The 18068-nt window shown below is 43.1% G+C and overlaps 1 protein-coding gene across 1 annotated transcript in view; it reads right to left on the bottom strand.

The window, feature by feature from the left end:
* Positions 1 to 3225: 3225 nt before the first annotated feature.
* Positions 3226 to 18068, bottom strand: part of VLDLR (very low density lipoprotein receptor) — a 15970-nt gene continuing 1127 nt past the window's right edge. The window contains exons 2-20 of the mRNA XM_035309884.1: positions 17957 to 18064; positions 13672 to 13791; positions 12568 to 12690; positions 11564 to 11686; positions 9796 to 10167; positions 9574 to 9696; positions 9372 to 9494; positions 8815 to 8934; positions 8613 to 8738; positions 8031 to 8202; positions 7482 to 7706; positions 7197 to 7315; positions 6681 to 6820; positions 6424 to 6565; positions 5948 to 6094; positions 4950 to 5039; positions 4493 to 4570; positions 4213 to 4382; positions 3226 to 3895 (exon numbers count right to left, since the gene is read on the bottom strand). Coding sequence (XP_035165775.1) covers positions 3860 to 3895; positions 4213 to 4382; positions 4493 to 4570; positions 4950 to 5039; positions 5948 to 6094; positions 6424 to 6565; positions 6681 to 6820; positions 7197 to 7315; positions 7482 to 7706; positions 8031 to 8202; positions 8613 to 8738; positions 8815 to 8934; positions 9372 to 9494; positions 9574 to 9696; positions 9796 to 10167; positions 11564 to 11686; positions 12568 to 12690; positions 13672 to 13791; positions 17957 to 18064 — 2657 coding nt within the window. The 3' untranslated portion in view covers positions 3226 to 3859. The remainder of the gene's footprint in view (positions 3896 to 4212; positions 4383 to 4492; positions 4571 to 4949; positions 5040 to 5947; positions 6095 to 6423; positions 6566 to 6680; positions 6821 to 7196; positions 7316 to 7481; positions 7707 to 8030; positions 8203 to 8612; positions 8739 to 8814; positions 8935 to 9371; positions 9495 to 9573; positions 9697 to 9795; positions 10168 to 11563; positions 11687 to 12567; positions 12691 to 13671; positions 13792 to 17956; positions 18065 to 18068) is intronic.

Raw genomic sequence — 18068 nt, 5'->3', positions numbered from 1 at the left:
CTGATGGGAAAAAAGTATTCTCAAAAATGTAGGCAAATACAAGTTGGCTTGGAAAAAAGCACACACTGCAGCTACCTTGTAGAGGAATGGGTTGGTGAAATGGAAGAAGTGAGGCACTGAGCAATTTCAATTCCCTGCATATGCATCTTCCTCCGCTTTTGCCGGCATTGTAGATATTTTACATTATATTGCTCAAAGGCAGATCAAATAGTAGGGAGGAAAGAATGTGGGAGCAGAGGGATGCTATTAAAAGAAATGTGAGTATTTGTAAGGAAAGAAAAAAAAAAAAAAAAACACTTTTAAAGCTAGCTCTGCACTCACTTTGTCTAGCAGACACTGAACAGAAATAAGTAGTAGCCAGAACCAGAGGGCTTTGAATTCAGCCGGGTAAAAGAATTATGTTATAACCTTGAATACTTCAATAACCAATTGAAGCCATATTTATGCATCTATTGGCAGCACGTTCTTCAAGAGGCATACAAAGCCAAGTTACCCATGAAACTTGACTAAGGGGGTTATTAATGTCACATTGCACTGGGAGCCTCTGAGATTGGAGCTGAGGGGCTCAGGCAAGGATGAGCTCTTAGAATCCATTTAGCAGCCATCACCACAGCCACAGGCTGCTGCAGAGGCAGTGCTCTGTGCAGCTATACCACCTTCATTAGGTGCCAAAAAAGTCACATGACAGAGCAATAAAACAGAGTCAGAGACTTGCAGATGGCAGGAGAAAAAATTGTTCAAAGATAGTAAGGCATTTGTCTATGCAAGTTGGATTTTTTTTTTTTTTTAAACAGAAAGAATCCCTGACTACTCTCCAAGACTGCTGTGGAAATAAACAACTTCATAACAGAGAAATGAAGAGAGGTGGGGCAGAAAAACAAAAGTGAGATCAAAAGCAGAACACTATCTATAACTAAGATCGCGCCATTTTATATGAGCCCCTGCTACTGCTTGGTATCTCCCACTCCTCCACAGCTGAGCTCATACAAAAGCTGAAGAATGATAAACAGAATTAGTTCATCAACTTACAGACTTAAGTTTCAGCCTCCACTGAATGTTAACATCAGGAAGGAGCGCCTTTATTGATTATTGTGTCTGCTTTTTGGTATTATACCAGTGATAGCAAGGAACTTTAGCAAGAAAAGGAAGCTGTACATCTTCTGTGAGAAGAATAAAAAGGCAAAGCCTCTTGCCTGCATTTAGCTGCCATGAAAGTTTATAATTAACAAGCTGGCTGAGAATTCTGCTTTAGGTTTGTCACATTTCAACACAAGTACTTCAGAGTATCCCAAGTTAGATAGCTAAGAGAAAAAAAAAACAGTTGAACTCTAACTAGTAACTAATAACTCTTACATATTAGGGTGAAATAAAAAAGTATCACAGAAAATATTAGCAAAATAGAGTATTCTTAACCAGAAACTTCAAAGTTCTCCTTATACTCTAATCCTCACAACTCATTTTAGTCCATGTGCATTCCAGATATAGCAAACATCTGGACACAGACAAGAGTTGTCAGAGATAGCTGGCTAAAGCTCCAACTCCCCAAAGAGCAGTTTGCTTGCAGAAGCTGGCAGCTATCCTCATCTGTCAAGAAATACACAGAAGAGCATTAAGAGAGCAGACCCCAGATGTAACTGCAATGAGAACAGACATTAGAACGAAGTCCAGGAACTGATCCAAGTCCTGTCTTGATTTTTATTGTTTCTATTTTAGTGTGAATGATAGAGAATGATTTAACGAGTCATCACTAAAGCATGACCAGAAAATTTTAGTTTTTTTCCACCAAACCATGGTGGAAGGTTTGAGGCTAAGACAATAAGTAATTTCTTCACCCTGAGGGAGAAGTTAACCATTTTATCAGACCTGCATTAGGATTAGCCACAGTGAAGTATAGCACCATAGCACCTCATGTTACAGCTCATGGGGGTGGCAATTCAAAGACAAGATCCTCAAGCCCAAGATCTAGGAAGCCAAGATCCAGGAAGTAAATTTGGCATTAAGTACACAACTTAAAAGAATGCAGACTGAGAACGTGTTTTGCCTAGCCAGTAGCTGGAGACTACTAAACAGTAGTATCACAATTAAAATCTTATTTTTGAATTCCAAACCTAATTGCAGAGCAAAATACTTGAACCACAAGACTTGCAAGGTAATTTATTTGCCTTCTTTATTGCACCAGTGAACTATACTTGTGCAGAGAATAAGAAACTGACTAGGTACTACTAAATTGAGCACTCAACCAGTATGGTACTAAACTGTTATCAGCAAAATAAATACCACCTTCTCAGAGTCAGAGTAGTTGTACAGTTTATTTCTCTCCTGTTGTCAATGCAGGGTAAGGCTCTAGCATGAGACATGATCTATATCTTAGAGCCACTAAGAGAACCTTGTTAGTAACCCATTTTGGATGGTCAATTCATCTAACAGGATCTAACTTCCGCTTGCAATGTAAATTTATGTCACTCAAGGTAAAAGATAACATGCTGAGATCAGCATATCCATGTACTTCACCTGTTGAAGGCAGAGCACCAAAAGCCACAAAGCACAAAGGTCAGCCTTACTTACACATCTGGCTCAGTACCTTCCATCCCATACAAAAATCAGACAGTGCCTTTGCTCCCCTAGATAAGAGGACAGTACTTCACAATGATGCACATTACAGAGGACTTCTGGCATTACATATGTAGCAACAGGTACTTCTTAGCCCTGGGACTCCAGGAGCTGGCTGCTGTGATGAACAACCAAGTCACACTTCTATTCCTTTGTGTAAGCACAGCAGTTACTAAGACCCCAGTTGCACTCGGGTTGCCATCAAGAGTAAAATGTGAAGTACAAGCTAGCAGTAGTGCTGAGTTGTTACAAGTACCTTACACTTACCTGGCCAACAACACTGACACCTGTCTTAACAGTGTGTCATCTCCATCAATACTACCTCTTAAACATGCAAATGTAGTTAAGGATTGACAGTGACTAAAAATACTACCTCAAGAATCCAGTTGGACACCTATGAAGCAAGATGCATTCAGTCTAGAACTCTGCAAAGTATTAGTCTTGAGTACAAACCTCAGTCACCTGGCAGGTCAGCATTATCTTAACAGTCTGGGGTACTACTGAAATAACTTCAGACAATATTTTATGCTCTGGCTGGCAGCAGGGTAGCCCACTAAGACTTCCAACTTCAGAGATATTCATTTCACTTCAGTGAAAGAAGAATAATGGAGACCAATACTTTAACTGCTTTATTTTTTTAAAATCTTACTTTTCCCCCTCCTTTGCATTTAGGATTTACAGTGATTTCTCAAAGAGCATTCATACCTGTCGAGCTCTGTGAGAGACAGACAAGATTGTTTCAGTCATACATACAAAATTACTTATGCTTACAAATTTTTGGCAATCATAGTAACCCGTTTTTTCCTATTGCCATTGCCCCCACCATTGAAAAAGACAGTGTACAATAATTTACATTTGAAGTATTTCAAAGTGCTTGATAGTGATTTTCCAGGAATAATATTTACAAGTGGCATATACACATATGTACAGCTGTTACAATATAGCACAAGTTGTGGCTGGAATATGGCTTTCTATGGAAAGTGCTTTGTATTTGGCCAGTGGTGTTACTGACTGACCAATTCAAGGGTACTGATAAAACAGTAGCCACTAAAAGCTGAATTGTTGTGGACAGGTATTTACAGAGTTAGTTGTTAAGCTGTATAAAACAGCTATTTACATAAGTGTTCCGCGTGTAGAGAAAGTATCTTCATTCTTCCAAGAATGGAGGAAGTCTTTCAGCCACAAACCTGTTTATCATCCCCATAAGTGTAAAACACAAGTAAACTAAAAGTGATTGCTGATCCAGTGCTCACGCCATATCGTCATCTGTGCTTACAACAGATATCTGTAAAAAGATAATTACAAGTTAGCTACAATTTTACCAATAAAGAATACAAAACAATGCTAGGATCTAGTTCTGCAGGTTAGTGACCTTGTTCAGCTCTGGTTTACTCCATCCCAGTCACAGAGCAGCAGTTGCCTACTATAATTTTAGTCTTGATTGAAGTGATGTGTGCTGTTAGCTGATTGAGCCCAGTAGTTTGGCTGTAGCCAGTAGCAGAGACCTCTCCCAAATTCTAGTCAGATATAACCTGGCAAGTCTTCACTGTGTCTACTCTGAGGACTAGCCTGGAACTCAGGCACATCAACAAGCTTGCTTACCGCAGGGTAGGTGTGTCCTACTGAACCACTGTGTCTTCCAATATCAATAGTGAGGTCCTCTTCTGTAGTTTTCAGATAGACAGGATTATCAAAATTCATGCTTTTCATGTTCTTGTGCTGCCAGTTACGCCACATGAAGTAGCCAGCCACCGCAGCCATCACCAGCAATACTTGGTAGGGAGAGAAATAGAAATACAGAGCACTGTCAAGTCAAAATCCTGAACAAGATGGGCTTATTCCATCACAAGATTCCCCAATAGCCAGTGCATGCTGTACTCACGGATGGGAAGAACAGCCCAAGCTCCAGATGTTCCTCTGGCTGCAGCTACTTCAGACACTGTACCACTGATGTTGAACCCTGTGTGAAAATTTGTAGAGTAGAGAGGTTGTTTGCTGACAGAATTTGTGAGATGGCTTACTAAGAGACTAAGCCCAGAAGTTGGTCTAAGATTAACATGTCTGCAAGAAACTGCTAAGAGGTTTCACCTTATCTTAGCAGAAAGCTTTTATTACTTGCCTTCTTTGAGCACTCCTGGGATTTCATGGAACCCATAGGTTCCATAATGCCATGAGCTAATTCTGTTTATCACTCTTCAGCTGTTGTAGTTCAACTATATACATGACCTATCCTGTATTCTCTACTTGCATGCAAAGGAGAAAACTTTCAAATAAGCTAGTGGGTCAGTTTGCATTTCACCTCTCTAATATTTAGCAGTCTGAGTTATTGGGACCAGTACCTCCAGGAACTAGTCCAACAGTTGGAGATTTTTCTGTTCTGCTGGTATCTTTAGCCTCAGTGTAAGCCACAGTTGTTCCAGTACCTGAAACTAATTATAGATCAAGAACCCAGTTAATCCTGAAGTTCTGCAATGGCTTAGTTATGACAGCCATGGCAGTGAATGTTTAGCAGATGGCAGAATGGTCATGCAGCTTGTTAGCTTTATCAGAAACACTGACATTAGTTATTTCACTATGTACACGTTCTACTGAAGGTGTTGATCAAAAACAGTCCCAAGAGCCAGGGTAGACAGTTATTTCAGGTATAAGCTCTAGGTATGTAAAGTCACTAAAACAGTAAGCCACTCCACCCCCTCACTTCAGGTTCTCTGTATAAGAATTAGTTCCACAGACTTGCTAATCAAGTACTTTAATATCTATAACAACACTTTAGAGAAGCTACTATCCTCAGACAGCAGAGGATCACATCCTCTTATTCACTGCTCTACTGTGGCAGAGTCAACATGCAATATAATAAGTGGCACCTTGAAGCTCCTAGTTCCACTAGACTGGACAAACAAGCTTGCCATATAGCCAGTGCTCAGGACAGTAGCAGCAGTATGTTTCTTTGGACATGGAAGTGATGTACATATCCGTCCCTGGTCAGTAAGATTAGCCTATCAGCTTTTCAACATGGTTATTTATACACTGTAGAGCAGTGTTAGTTTATAACCCTTATTTTATAAGAAAAGGGCTAGGCATGTTTTGTGTACGTGCTTGCTGTCTACAGAAAGACACTGGGTGATGATGATGATGCAGAAGCCGAGCATGGACTTTGGACAGCACCTGCAGATTTGAAGAGCCAGCTTAAGGCATGCCAAAAGATCTCCAAGATAAATTACATCAGATTAACTCATGCAAAGCTGTCAGCTTGAACTGTCATGTTTGTTTCTTACATATTCAGTACCCCTCCTTCCTCCCCACCATCCACCCTAGAAAGAAGTTTACGTTACTATACCTGCACATCTCAGACCATCTTCCTGCAAGAAGTATCCAGCAGGACATGCACAGGTATACTTTGGAGAGTGTTCGTTTATCTGAGGAGCAGGCAGGCACAGGTAGCTACAGCCTCCATTTGCCATGTTCTCTTCACACCAGTTCCTGCCTGTTGGCACAAGTCAATTTTAAACAATTAACAGGAGTGAGCCTTCATGCTCCAGAGGTACAGAATATTTTTTTTGCTCAGGAATCAGTCTAGAGTTGTTTGCCTCAGCAGGTTATATGTTTGGGCAGAGCCGGCACAAACAAGAACAATTGCAACTAAGCCTTCTCTCAAACTGTGGGAGGTAGAAGCTCAAGTAGGGCTGTCTAGGCTGGAAGCTTCCAGCACTTCAGCAAAGCAAACAGCAATACAGGGAAAGGATACTATTTGCCAGCATCCAGGCAGGGCAGGCTTTATGAAAAGTATAAAGTGACAAAACAAACTCTAGCTACCTGAAGGCTGAACAAGTTCATGGTAAATGATGATGTCCTGTGCATCATTGAGGTTGTTTACTAGGGTGACCAATTCAGATCCAGTAAATTTGTTGGCACCATAGACTGCTTCATTCTCTCCATCAATCCAGTACACACGGTCCTAGAAGACAGTCATTGTATCCCATTCATGCTGTGTTACTATTAGCACCATAACTGCTAGCCACACACTGGCAAGAAGAGGAGCTCAGACAAGTAGTACTGCAAGTCATTCTTACCTCAAATATTGTTAGAGCAAGAGGATGAGGAAGGAACATATGAGACTTTAGCACAAGTCTACGATCCTGGCCATTAAGGTCTACACTTGACAGCATATGTAGTTTAGAATCAAGCCAGTACAGTCGGCTTTTTACAAGATCTAGGAGAAAAAAAAAAAAAGACACATTTACTGTCTACACAGAGAAGATTTCCGAAGTCCCCTGCAAAGGTTGAAACACCTGCAGGTACAAAAATAGTTGCTGTTTTGCCATAGTTTCTTAATTTGAATATACACATTAGACTGCTGCAGTGCTGCCTAAGTGACCTGTACCTTGACTAGAATACAGAACAGTACAAGGAAGGTAACTATTTCAGCATCTGAAGGGTGCTGTGCCTGTTGCAGTGTCTCCAGGCATGTAGGAACTTCCCAATCTCAAAAGCTGAAAATAGTTCCCTGAAGGATGACCTTGGCTTTTGTAGCAAACAGACTTCTAAAGCTCCAGAATACCTCTGGCACAGTGACAAGTTCAACATACCTAGAGCAATTCCATTAGGCCATTGGATTTCTGTTGTCACAAGCTGCTGTCTGTCAAATCCATTCATTCCTGCTTTTTCAATTTTTGCTGGCTCACCCCAGTCTGACCAGTACATAAAGCTGTGAAGCAGAATTTATGTTGTATAATGCACTATAGTATTGTGTAGTATCACTCTTAATTATGACCATTTGCTAACAAGTAGTTAGACAAAAGCTGCCTAAGTCGATTATCAGGACAGAGTACGAGTAGGTCTGTTCTTTCTAAAGAACCAGGACAAAGACTTACCCAGAAAGAGGATCTACAGCAATAGAAGCTGGCTCTCTGAGCTCAGAGAGGAACAAGACTTTTCTTTTTGTGCCATCTAGGCTAGCCACTGAAATTGTCTTTGCAGATGAGTCAGTCCAGTAGATGTTCTTATAAACCCAGTCAACAGCAATTCCTGCAGGGCTATGTATGTTGTCCAGGATTCTGATGTGTGTTCCAACTTTATCACGGGTATCGATGGAGGCACTGGAAGACAAAAGTTACTTGCTTTCACCCCTTCCTCCACAGACACAACTGTTTGACATGCCTCAAATACTGCATATAGCTCTTGGGCAGGCTATCTACAGAGATGTACTTGTGACTTCTCATAAAGTACCTTTGGCTCAGTTGTAGCAGCAGTTACAAGAAAGTGCAATAAGCACACAACATGCTAATTTCACAAACTTGTCCTAAAGACTTAAGTGCAGATGATATATCAGGAATCTAGTTCTCTAGAAGAGCATACTGAACAAAATGCAGGATGATTAGGGAAGCATTCTAATTCTAGATTTAGAGGCTGAGTCCACTTACCTGAAGATTGCTTTTTGGCTAAAGTCAGCCCAATAAAGCTTTTGCTCAGCAATATCAGCATCTAGAGCTACAGTGTTTCTTAGCTGCTCTACTAGCTGAATGTACTCTTTCCTCTCAAGACCAATCTTCCTGATATCCCGGCGGTTGGTGAAAATTAGACATGGCTCTTTCCCTGTGAAAGAGTGAAAAGATTTATCCTTATCTCTAGACATATAGCCTCAGACTGTTTTTCCTATGAAAAGATTTAAGTGTCACCATATTTAGTATTTGCCATTCTATACTTGCTAATAGATGCTGACAGACATCTTAGCTGTACCCTACCTCATCCTTTTCTCCCTCCATAACTTCATGGGGAGGGTCTTCCTGCCCAGGGAACAGATGGAAACAGTTTGTCAGGTAGACATGGTAGCCTTAAATGCTGTGTCATAGCATCATAAGATGTTATGAGTGTCCAGGTCTGTACAATTTATATTGGGATCAGCACAACTATTGTCATAACCACAGTGGCATAAAACATACACCACTTGGTATCTCACTTTAAAGTGGCTTTCAGGCTTAGGGGTATAGAAATCTTATACTTACCCACAGCTTTGCACACTCCTGTAGCAAGATCCATCTGATAGCCACGGCTACATTCACATTTGTAGCCACCTTTCAGGTTGATACAGATTTGACTACAGATACCGGGGTTCTGGCATTCATCGATATCTGTAAAGACAATGATTTCATTTATTCCCATCCCCAGTAGCATTGGTATGTTCCATATTATCCACAAGATACTTGCCTCCACAGGTTCTCCTGTCTACAAGCTCAAACCCAGCTGGACAGTCACATTCATAGCCAATAATGAAATCTCTGCAGATGTGGGAGCATCCACCATTGTTCACCAAACATTCATTTATGTCTGGAAGAGAAGTGGCCAACTCTTAGATGGCATACATACATAGTCTTGAAGTCTTAGTCATGGAGTGCTTTAGCAGATACCCATCTATTTTCTCAGGATGTCTGCCACATCTGCTAAACCACACAGGTTCAAGTCATTTGAAAGAATATCTGAGCAAATATGATCTTGAGTAGATATCAAGATATTGCTTGCATTACAAGTGGGCAGCAGCAGATCAAGACTGAGACTGCTAGATGCTTCAGAGTTTGGTGGCCTCAGGTACCTTCTGGTCATAGACTAGTCATCCCATGTGTCAGTTTGGCTAGGATAAAGCTAGCCTATTAACAGGGTTGCTCACTAAAGAAATGCAGATGGGCATTCCAGTCCAACAGATACCTCAGAAGCTGTAACCAAATGTGTCTAGTGGTCAGCACTGCATAATGAGTTTGTCCACTTACTGCATTCATGCAGGGGCTCATCACTCCAGTCCTTGCAGTCTCTCTGCTGGTTACACACCTTATTGATATCTATGCATTCTCCACTTCTGCACTTGAATTTGCCAGGTCCAGAGCACTGAATAACTGATAGTGAAGACAATGAGGAAGACCACTGGCTTCAGAAATTCCATAAGGTCTTCATTGTTGTTTAGGTCCAACTTACCATTGTTACAGTTTGCTTCATCCGTGCCATCCAGACAGTCTCTCACACCATTGCACTGCCTACTCCCATGGACACAGTTCCCATCTTCACATCTGAACTGGTCTGGTCTGCAGGTCCGAGAAGCTAAGGACATAGCCATTACAGAGTTAAATTTCCAGACTATGTCAGAACAAACAGAGGCCAAGGAACACCTCCTAAAGAAGAGCAACCAAGCTAACTTACGGCAGTTAATTTCATCACTTCCATCCTTGCAATCAGGGTCTCCATCACAGCGCCACTTCTTGTGGATACATTCACCCGAGCCACACTGCACCTCACTCGCAGAACACTTCACTGGAGGTGCAGGCTGGCGGCCACACTGCTCCAGAGATTCGTCTGAGTGGTCGGAGCAGTCAGCATCATCATCACACACCCAGCTGATGGGGATGCAGGTAGAGCTCTTGCACTGGAACTCATGAACACTACAGGTAGGAGGTGCACACTCCAGCTCATCACTACCATCACTGCAGTCATCTTGACCATTGCAGACAAAGCTTTTGGAAATACATTGCCCACTGCTGCATGTGAACTCTGCTGCACTACAAGTCACATTGCCTGGAGTAACAGGAGTGAAAAATATCAGATTATCACAAAAGACAACTTTTGAATGGTGTTTTGCTTTGCAGGCTCTTTGCTCCATCAGCTGTAATCTGACAGCAGGTCAACATCATGTTGAATGCTCTAGAAGAACCCAACTGACCACCTGCAGGACGCTTGTGATACATACAGACTATCTTCCTTGTCTTAAGTGCCTGAGTGAGAGGGATCAGTTCTGAGCCACTGAGTGAAAATTAACCTCCTTCTGAAGCAGACAGGCTGTTCTGCTTCAGAGTAGCTAGCCTTTGGGAAAACAGGCTCAGACCCTGTGAACCAGAGACAGAAGGTAAGAGAATTGCTAACTCTGGAGTACAGTCTAAGGTTTAGGTAGCCAGATGGTCAGCATGCACTGTAGTTTGAAATTGAAGTGTTTTGTGCTGGTCCCCAGGATAGCAGTGGCCCATTTACCTGGGCCATTGGGGATAAACAGAACAAGATCTTGCACCAGTTGATCCTGTGGCATTAAGCACATCCACACAACTTATGCCAGTACAAATTATGCTGGTTTATTAGCAGCGTAGCTAGCAGCTCAGTATGCCTAGGCTGATAGTTTTATCATCTTCATAGAAATGAAGTCTGTAAATCTGTCAGATTAAAGCATTTACTTGCTGAGTAAGGCAGCTACCCCACAGGTGCAGAGCACACATCCAGAGATCTGCATCTCATTAGTCCATCCAGGCACAAGGTAGCTCTGGTAGAAGCCAGCCTTGTGGCTTTGCTTACAGTAATATTGTCTCGGGACACCTCAGGCAAGTCATGTGTACCAAGTTCATTAGAACAAGCTGGGAACATTACACTCTAATGCTGACTGCTGCAGTTTCACTTGTGCACTGGCCTGAAGTTGCCCCTCAACACTTGAAACCTAACTTCCCTAGTCTGCATTTCCAGACAAGTGTGCAAAATACTATAGGTCAGGGCTATGAAGCACATCAGCTTCCCCCTTGGCCACAAGTCCCTGCTACACCTAAGAATGATTACAATAACAACCCTAGCCAAAACCAGGACAAGGAGGCAAATTATTAGTATAAGCAGCAACTAGAGTTACCTGTTGAGAAATACTGCGGAGAACAAGTTCTGAGGGTTTGCTTGACATATTACTATGCCTATTTCTATTGCCAAAACTAGCCAGAGAGCAAGACAGACATTAAATAGTTTATACTACTATACATCTTGACATAATAGGGTAGAGAAGTGTTAGAACAAGTCTGTTTTGTTAAACAGGCTGCAATACAAATACAGGTTTAAGGAAATATTGGTATGAGAAATTTATCTTCCCAGGTATACTGTCCAGCTAGCTCCTTTCCAGACAACTCAATTTCAAATAGAGTTATGCAGCCACCATTTCGTCCCTTACCACAATTCTCTTCATCTTCTCCACTGTCACAGTCTTTTTCACCATCACATTTCCAGGACACTGGGATACACTGGGTTGACTGAGGACCACAGCTGATTTCATTTACCCGGCATGTTCTCATATCTATTGGAAAGAGTTCAAGTTCAATTTAAGAGTTCTGAAATTTAAGAGCTACTGATCTTGGGTTTTAGCAGTTGTCCTGAAAGTTGAGTCTGAAAGGCTTCAGCTCTGGACACAGCTGCAGTTAGATGCCAGCATCCATCTAAATTAATGGCTCCATCATGGAAGAGGTTACACTAGTTCGTAGTATTTGGTAAATCTGTTAGGAAGTGGAAGCATCTTTTAAGAGTATCTTTGTAGTGGTATCTTTGTGATTGCACACCAATTACAATGTAGAAGCTTGAGCTATAATACATAATAGCTGGTAGGAATAATACTAAAGTGCAGTTGAACCTGGGGCTGAAATACAGTGACTGCTCCTCAGTGTAGATCCCACTAATACAGAGAAATGAAGCTTTGCAGATCCCACAGATCTATATCCCTTTATTAACTACTGCAGTTAGGACTCACTAACTGCAAGACCTCACAATCAGGGATCAGTGTTTTTGCTTCCCTCCTCCCAGCACAAAGTCATTCACTCAGTTCCTACACTAGCTTTGGTAATCTTGTAGTGTAGTTGTCTTAGAGGACAATAATCACTCTGAACAAGACACAGCAATGTTCAGGCCTGCATTGTTGTGCTTAGTGACTGTAAAGGTAAGAAATCTTACACTCGCCAACTGTTACCAAGTGGAAGTACAGATTCCCCACACAGTTCTGGAACCTTTTAATGCATAAATCTTGACAAGACTCTGATGTGGCCAAAGCCAAGCTAGCAGTTACAAAGGTACATTTACAAGACAGGTACAATCTTTTTTAGGAGGAGAGCCAGGCGGCAAGCAGGCAAGAAGTCAAGATGCTACAACCCACAGGCTTGCCTGCGCTGACATGCAAAGCTCACTTACGACACAGTTCAGCACTCTCATCAGACCCATCCTCACAGTCCGGATCCCCATCACACTGCCATCTGTTTGGCACACACTGACCACTGTTGCACACAAAGTCAGATTCAGCACACGTCTTCTTCACTGCAAGAGAGAAGGACAGACACTGGTTTAAATACCAGAGGTTAGCTGTTCTGTTGCAGCTACAGATTTGCTGCCTTGCCCTAGCAAAGTGATGCAACATCCTTAGTTCTTGGATGTCTGGTGTCTTCTTCCACAAGTCTAACTTAGACACAGTCTAACACTTCCTAGAGAGCTACCCAGCACAGGAACATTTATCTTTCTGTAAGCAGGCATTGAATGACTGCTAGTGCAAAGGGACACTATGCAGCTAGAAGAGCTGCTACTTCAATCACACCTGAGTTAAAGGACAATTAATAATAATAGTTATATTCAGATTTTGAACTTCATGCTTATTACCATGGCATTGGATTTGCAGTGTCATTACTTAAGTGTAGTACATGTAACCCAACAACAACAGTTTAGGTCTGCTTGAGCAGGCTGACAGTTCGGCTACACCAGTGGTGGATATGGATTCTGCTTTGCATTGTCACTAAGTATTTCTAGTCATCCATCTTGGCCTCCATGTCTGCCTAAAACATGAGTTGGCAGACAGAGCTAGAATTAGTGTTTATAAGAGATGCAACAGAATCACTTTCAGACACAAAAGAGGACATTTAACCATGGAATAGCTAACTGCTGCATAATAATAGCAATCAGTTTCTACTATGTTTTCATGCCACAATCAAAAAGAGGCTTGCATTCATCTCTAGGCAATGACCACTCCAGCAAACAAAGTTTTGTTCATTAGCTTTTTCTCTTATTCACCAGTTCCAGGAAACTTTCAGAAGCCTAAGAAAAACTCAACTGCATCAGTTTGATACAGGGCATCCAGGTAGTTCCCTAGCATTTCTAGGGGATTTGTCCACTATTCTGTATTCCAAACGTAAGAAGCGCTGGACAGGGTAAGTATCTCTCCAGCTATCCACTTTCCACCATTAACCCCCTACTGCCAGCTAGTGAGTATAGCTACAGAGGGATTACTTCTTTTGGTTGAATACTCACCACAAGCGCTCTCATCACTGCCATCTGAACAGTCTTCATCACCATCACATTTCCAGAGTAAAGGAATACAGCGACCATTACTACACGGGAACTGGGATTCCTCACATTTTGCTCTTGCGCCTTCAATGAAAAAAAGAATCTGAGCCCCAGTACTGTTCAGCAGTATTTTCCTTCACTTTCACCCACTGTTGATCAAGGAGATATTCAGCTTAGTGGACAGCCTAACATCAGCATGAAACTATATCTGAGCTCTGAATCTTTTGATTGTAGTTACCTTATTCAACCATGACAGCAGAACCAGAAGCTTTCCATCATAGTACAAGTGCAGAGATTAAGCAGTATGACAGTACTCTTGTCAGACAGTAGTAAACCAGCCTCAGTGTTCCTGTTACCGAGCTTTCCTTTTTAAGGTAGGGTCTAGTTTGCAAGGGAAAAGGATACCTGTGCACAGGCTCCTGCTGTCAACAACCTAACACTGCATTCTAAAAAATCCTCAGACTCTTAGCAAACAGTTTAAACTTGACTGATGTCAAGCTGAATTCAGTATTGCCCTGCTCATACATTACAATCCTAAGATGTCTCTAAAGATAGCTTAGATACCTGTTTCATTTTTTTTAATATACACCATTTTTCATTATGTAAGTTACTTCAACAGTAGTAGTCCTGAAGCCTGGAAAGTTATAATAATGGACAGAGTTAGCTGCTACCATCTGGTTGTTCCTACAAACAAGGGCAGAGATATTCGTTAGTATACCCAAAAGGAAGAACGATGACATATCTAGATCTTGCTCACTAAAGCTAGGTCAAGTGTAATACTGAGAGAGCAAGATAAATTATCACTTCCTTCTGGAATTAAGTCTGTTGTCTCCGGACTGATAAGTCTTAGCGCTTAGTACACTCAAGTTAGGTACTTCATTGTGCATGATGCTTAAAGTGCCTTTTCCAGAATACCTTCAGTCTGAAACTGTATGGCCCTGTCCCTCAAGGGAATGTCATTTGTCTTGAAGCCCTGCTAAAACTGCTGCTAAAAGCAGCAGCCAAGCCAGAGCTGTTCCATGTAATGCTTGCAGGCAAGTATATGATTTTATGCATTAGTTTTGGCTGCACATGCCCATGGCATGTTGCAAAACTCCTGCTCCTCATTGATATATTGCATCGTTTAATGGAAGTGCTTTGTCTTGGCATTCAAAGGGTCTGGAAGGACATCTAATTTTAGACAAAAATTACTTGTTATTTTATATCTTATGTCTATGATATGCAAAATGCAACAGTTTCCAAGTGGAGGGAAGCTATTCAGCCATCTGAAACTGATGCATTTCATATTACCTGAGAGCTAGTAATGTAATGGCAAACCCTGGACAGAGTATAAGCAAGGAAAACAAGGACAGTTGTACCTGCTGAGTGTCTTATGTAAATTCACACTTGAAATAAAGTATTTGAAACAGCAGCTTACTGAGCTCTGCTGATGTTTTAGCAGTCTTACTGGTCAAGTAAAAAACCAACTGACTTGTCAGAGTCAAACCATAACAACTTGTTTCCTGTGAATTGTTTAAAGGTGCCAAAGCAATTGAACATCAGCACATATGCTCTCTACTTCCATGCCTCCTCTTCTTTTTAGAGGGAGCGTTATACCAGCAAGCACTTTCCAATGGAATGGCTTTGCAAAGCTACCACTACTCGGTCTGGAGTGGTCAAAAAAGCAGCTTGCCTAGCAGTGCCAGAAGGCAGACCTCGGGCAGAATACATGGTACAGAAGCCACAGCTTTCTCTTAGCCTAGCATCACTCTGTTATCTAGTAACTTCTAGCAGAAGTAGACTTCTGCTTGCAAAGCTCGATCACACATTATTCCAATTACTGTAGAACTAGCTAAAACATGTGGCTGTCTCAAAACTAGCAGCAGTCATTCTCATCCAGGCTTTCAGAGTGAGAACAGTCAACCTTTCCCAAAATAGCATGCTAGAGATATTAGACTAAGCCTGCCACTCAGGAGATCCCAAAATAACTCCCCCAGTCTTCAGTTACTCTATTTCAAGCTAGAATAACTCAGAAAAGGCTTGCTAAGATTACACTTTACATTGTGACTTACAAATGTACTTGGTCAAAGCGATATTACAACAGGAAAGCTACAAACAAGGCTAAATGAAACAGGAACTAAACTTGGAATTACAACTATAACTTTACAATTGCAAGCCATTCCAAGAAGGTGTCATCTCTTCTGCAGCTGATACCAAATGAAATGTCACAACTACTTCTATCAGCCCATGAACAAGTTAAGAACTGACAGACCCTAACACCCACCTAGGTGCATGAAGGTAAAGGTCATCATCTGTTGATGCTCCTGAAGACAGCTGTCAAACTCTAAAGGTTACATGGAGTGAGCTCCAATTAAGGTGAAGGCTAGCTCCAGTCCATAACTAACTATAGTCCCTTCTTACAGTAAGCACAGTTCTGCAATACCAGGTAGATGCTACCCATCTCATCCACTGCTTTTTGAAACAGCCATACCTCAGCTGCAGCTTCAGTTACTAGACATTTAGTTTGTAAATCAGTATCATTTCACCACTAATTCAAAAGCTTCTCTGCATGTGCTAGTCAAGCACCTTCACACCTTCTCCTCTTTGAGCTAAGTCTTGGGCACAATATGTAGAGGACCCGTAGCTGCACAGCCCCTGATTGCTAAGAATTACTCCACTATTCCCCGGGTTATCCACTCACTAGAAGCTGGCTTATAAGCAGCGATGTGTGCAGAGTGAAGGAGCAGTTACAATCACTACTTAAGTTAAACTGACAATTGCTTTACCTTATTACCTCTGCAGTCACTGTTTGTCTCAGGCCCTTAAGCAAGTCATCAGATTACTTGTCTAGGCAGCCTCAGACATGTGACACTTGTGTGCTGTCATCTGACACCAAGTCCCAGAAAAGCTTGCAATAGTGATTGGGAAACCCTCGTACAGGAACTAGTCAAGTAGACTGCCTCCAGACCCTGGCAATTACAACTATCAGTGTAAGTGGCCCACCAGCTCTATCTCACATTGAGGGAAGAACTGGACCAACTTGGAGGACTAAATCTGCCCCCATTTTATATCTGAGTATGATTTCTAACTATAGTGAACCAGCAGCTTCAGCATCAGCCAGTTTCAGCCTTCATTTTACAGATGTTTAAACAAGGGGGGTCCATGTCTGTTGTAGTCTAGGCAAGGGAGCAGTCTACATGATTAGAAACTGATGATTTCTCGTTTTTCCTTCTTTTATGAGGACCAGATGCAATCTTCTCCTTGCTGGATTCTACCTTGCAAAGCCAGTGTCCGAACACAGAACATTGTTGGGACTACAGGGTAGAATTACCTTGAAGCATAATTTGCCAATACAACCAAGATAAAGCACTTAAGTATACTTTTGGGTGCTATTCAGGAGATTAACAGCACACTGTCCCCAAACCCTCAACTCAAACAAGATACAACACAGGCACTAATTGCCCACCTCCCATCTAGACCGGGAGCTTGGACCTCAGTTTCTGGAGGAAGAAAGGAGTCGGCCAGTTGATTACTGCCAAGAGGAAAATATTTTTAGTTGACCATGCATTTCGCTTAACGCACAAGTTCCACCGCCTTCGGGACAATTGCGACTATGCTGGAGACGACCACGACTAGGGCTACTAGGTTTGCAAGAAGGGCTTCGGCGCTAGCAAGACTCAACCTTGCCACCAGGTGGAGATCCTAAGGGATCGTACGGTGGTTGCAACTGGCCCTGAACTAGTGCCATGCCAATGCTGCTAGATGCCACAAAGCCAAAGTTGCTCGCAGAGTACTTTGGCAACACCTCCAACACCTCCGGCTTTCCGAGGGGTCCTCTCCCTCCCCGGCCACCCTGCCAGCTCCGGCCTGGCACACCCCCCCTCACCCAGAGGCATCGCGCTGGAAACCACCCCCCCGCGGCAGCCAGCTCCCGGGGCTCCCCCGGGAGAGTTGCTCGGGGCGGGGCGGGCAGGGCCGGCCTCGGGCCCACCCGCGCCATCCCCGAGCGGCCCCGGGGGAGCAGCGGCGCCTCCCCCAGCGGATGGGGGCGGCGGGGCAGACCCCAGCAGCTCCCCCCTCAGCTCTATAGTCTCCCCCAAATCCCCCTGAGCCCCGCTCCCCCAGCACAGCCCGAGAGCCGAACAAAAAAATAAGGAAGCGGGTGGAGAGGAAGGGGCATCGCGGGGGGTGGGATCAGCCCAGGGGTGCGCGCCCCAGTCCCCCCCCCAGCCCTCCCCCTCCTCCCCCAAAACCCGGGCCCCTCACTCACCGTCGGCGGCAGCGCACAGGCAGGCGAGGGCGAGCAGCAGGCAGAGCGCCCCGCAGCGCGGCAGCGCCCGCCGCCGCCCCGCACCGCCACCGGGGCCGCCGCCGCCGCCTCC

The sequence above is a fragment of the Oxyura jamaicensis genome, chromosome Z (assembly GCF_011077185.1).
Source record: "Oxyura jamaicensis isolate SHBP4307 breed ruddy duck chromosome Z, BPBGC_Ojam_1.0, whole genome shotgun sequence".
Classification (NCBI taxonomy): domain Eukaryota; kingdom Metazoa; phylum Chordata; class Aves; order Anseriformes; family Anatidae; genus Oxyura; species Oxyura jamaicensis.
Note: the sequence above shows the minus strand (reverse complement) of the source record. Positions and strands in the feature narration are given on the sequence as shown.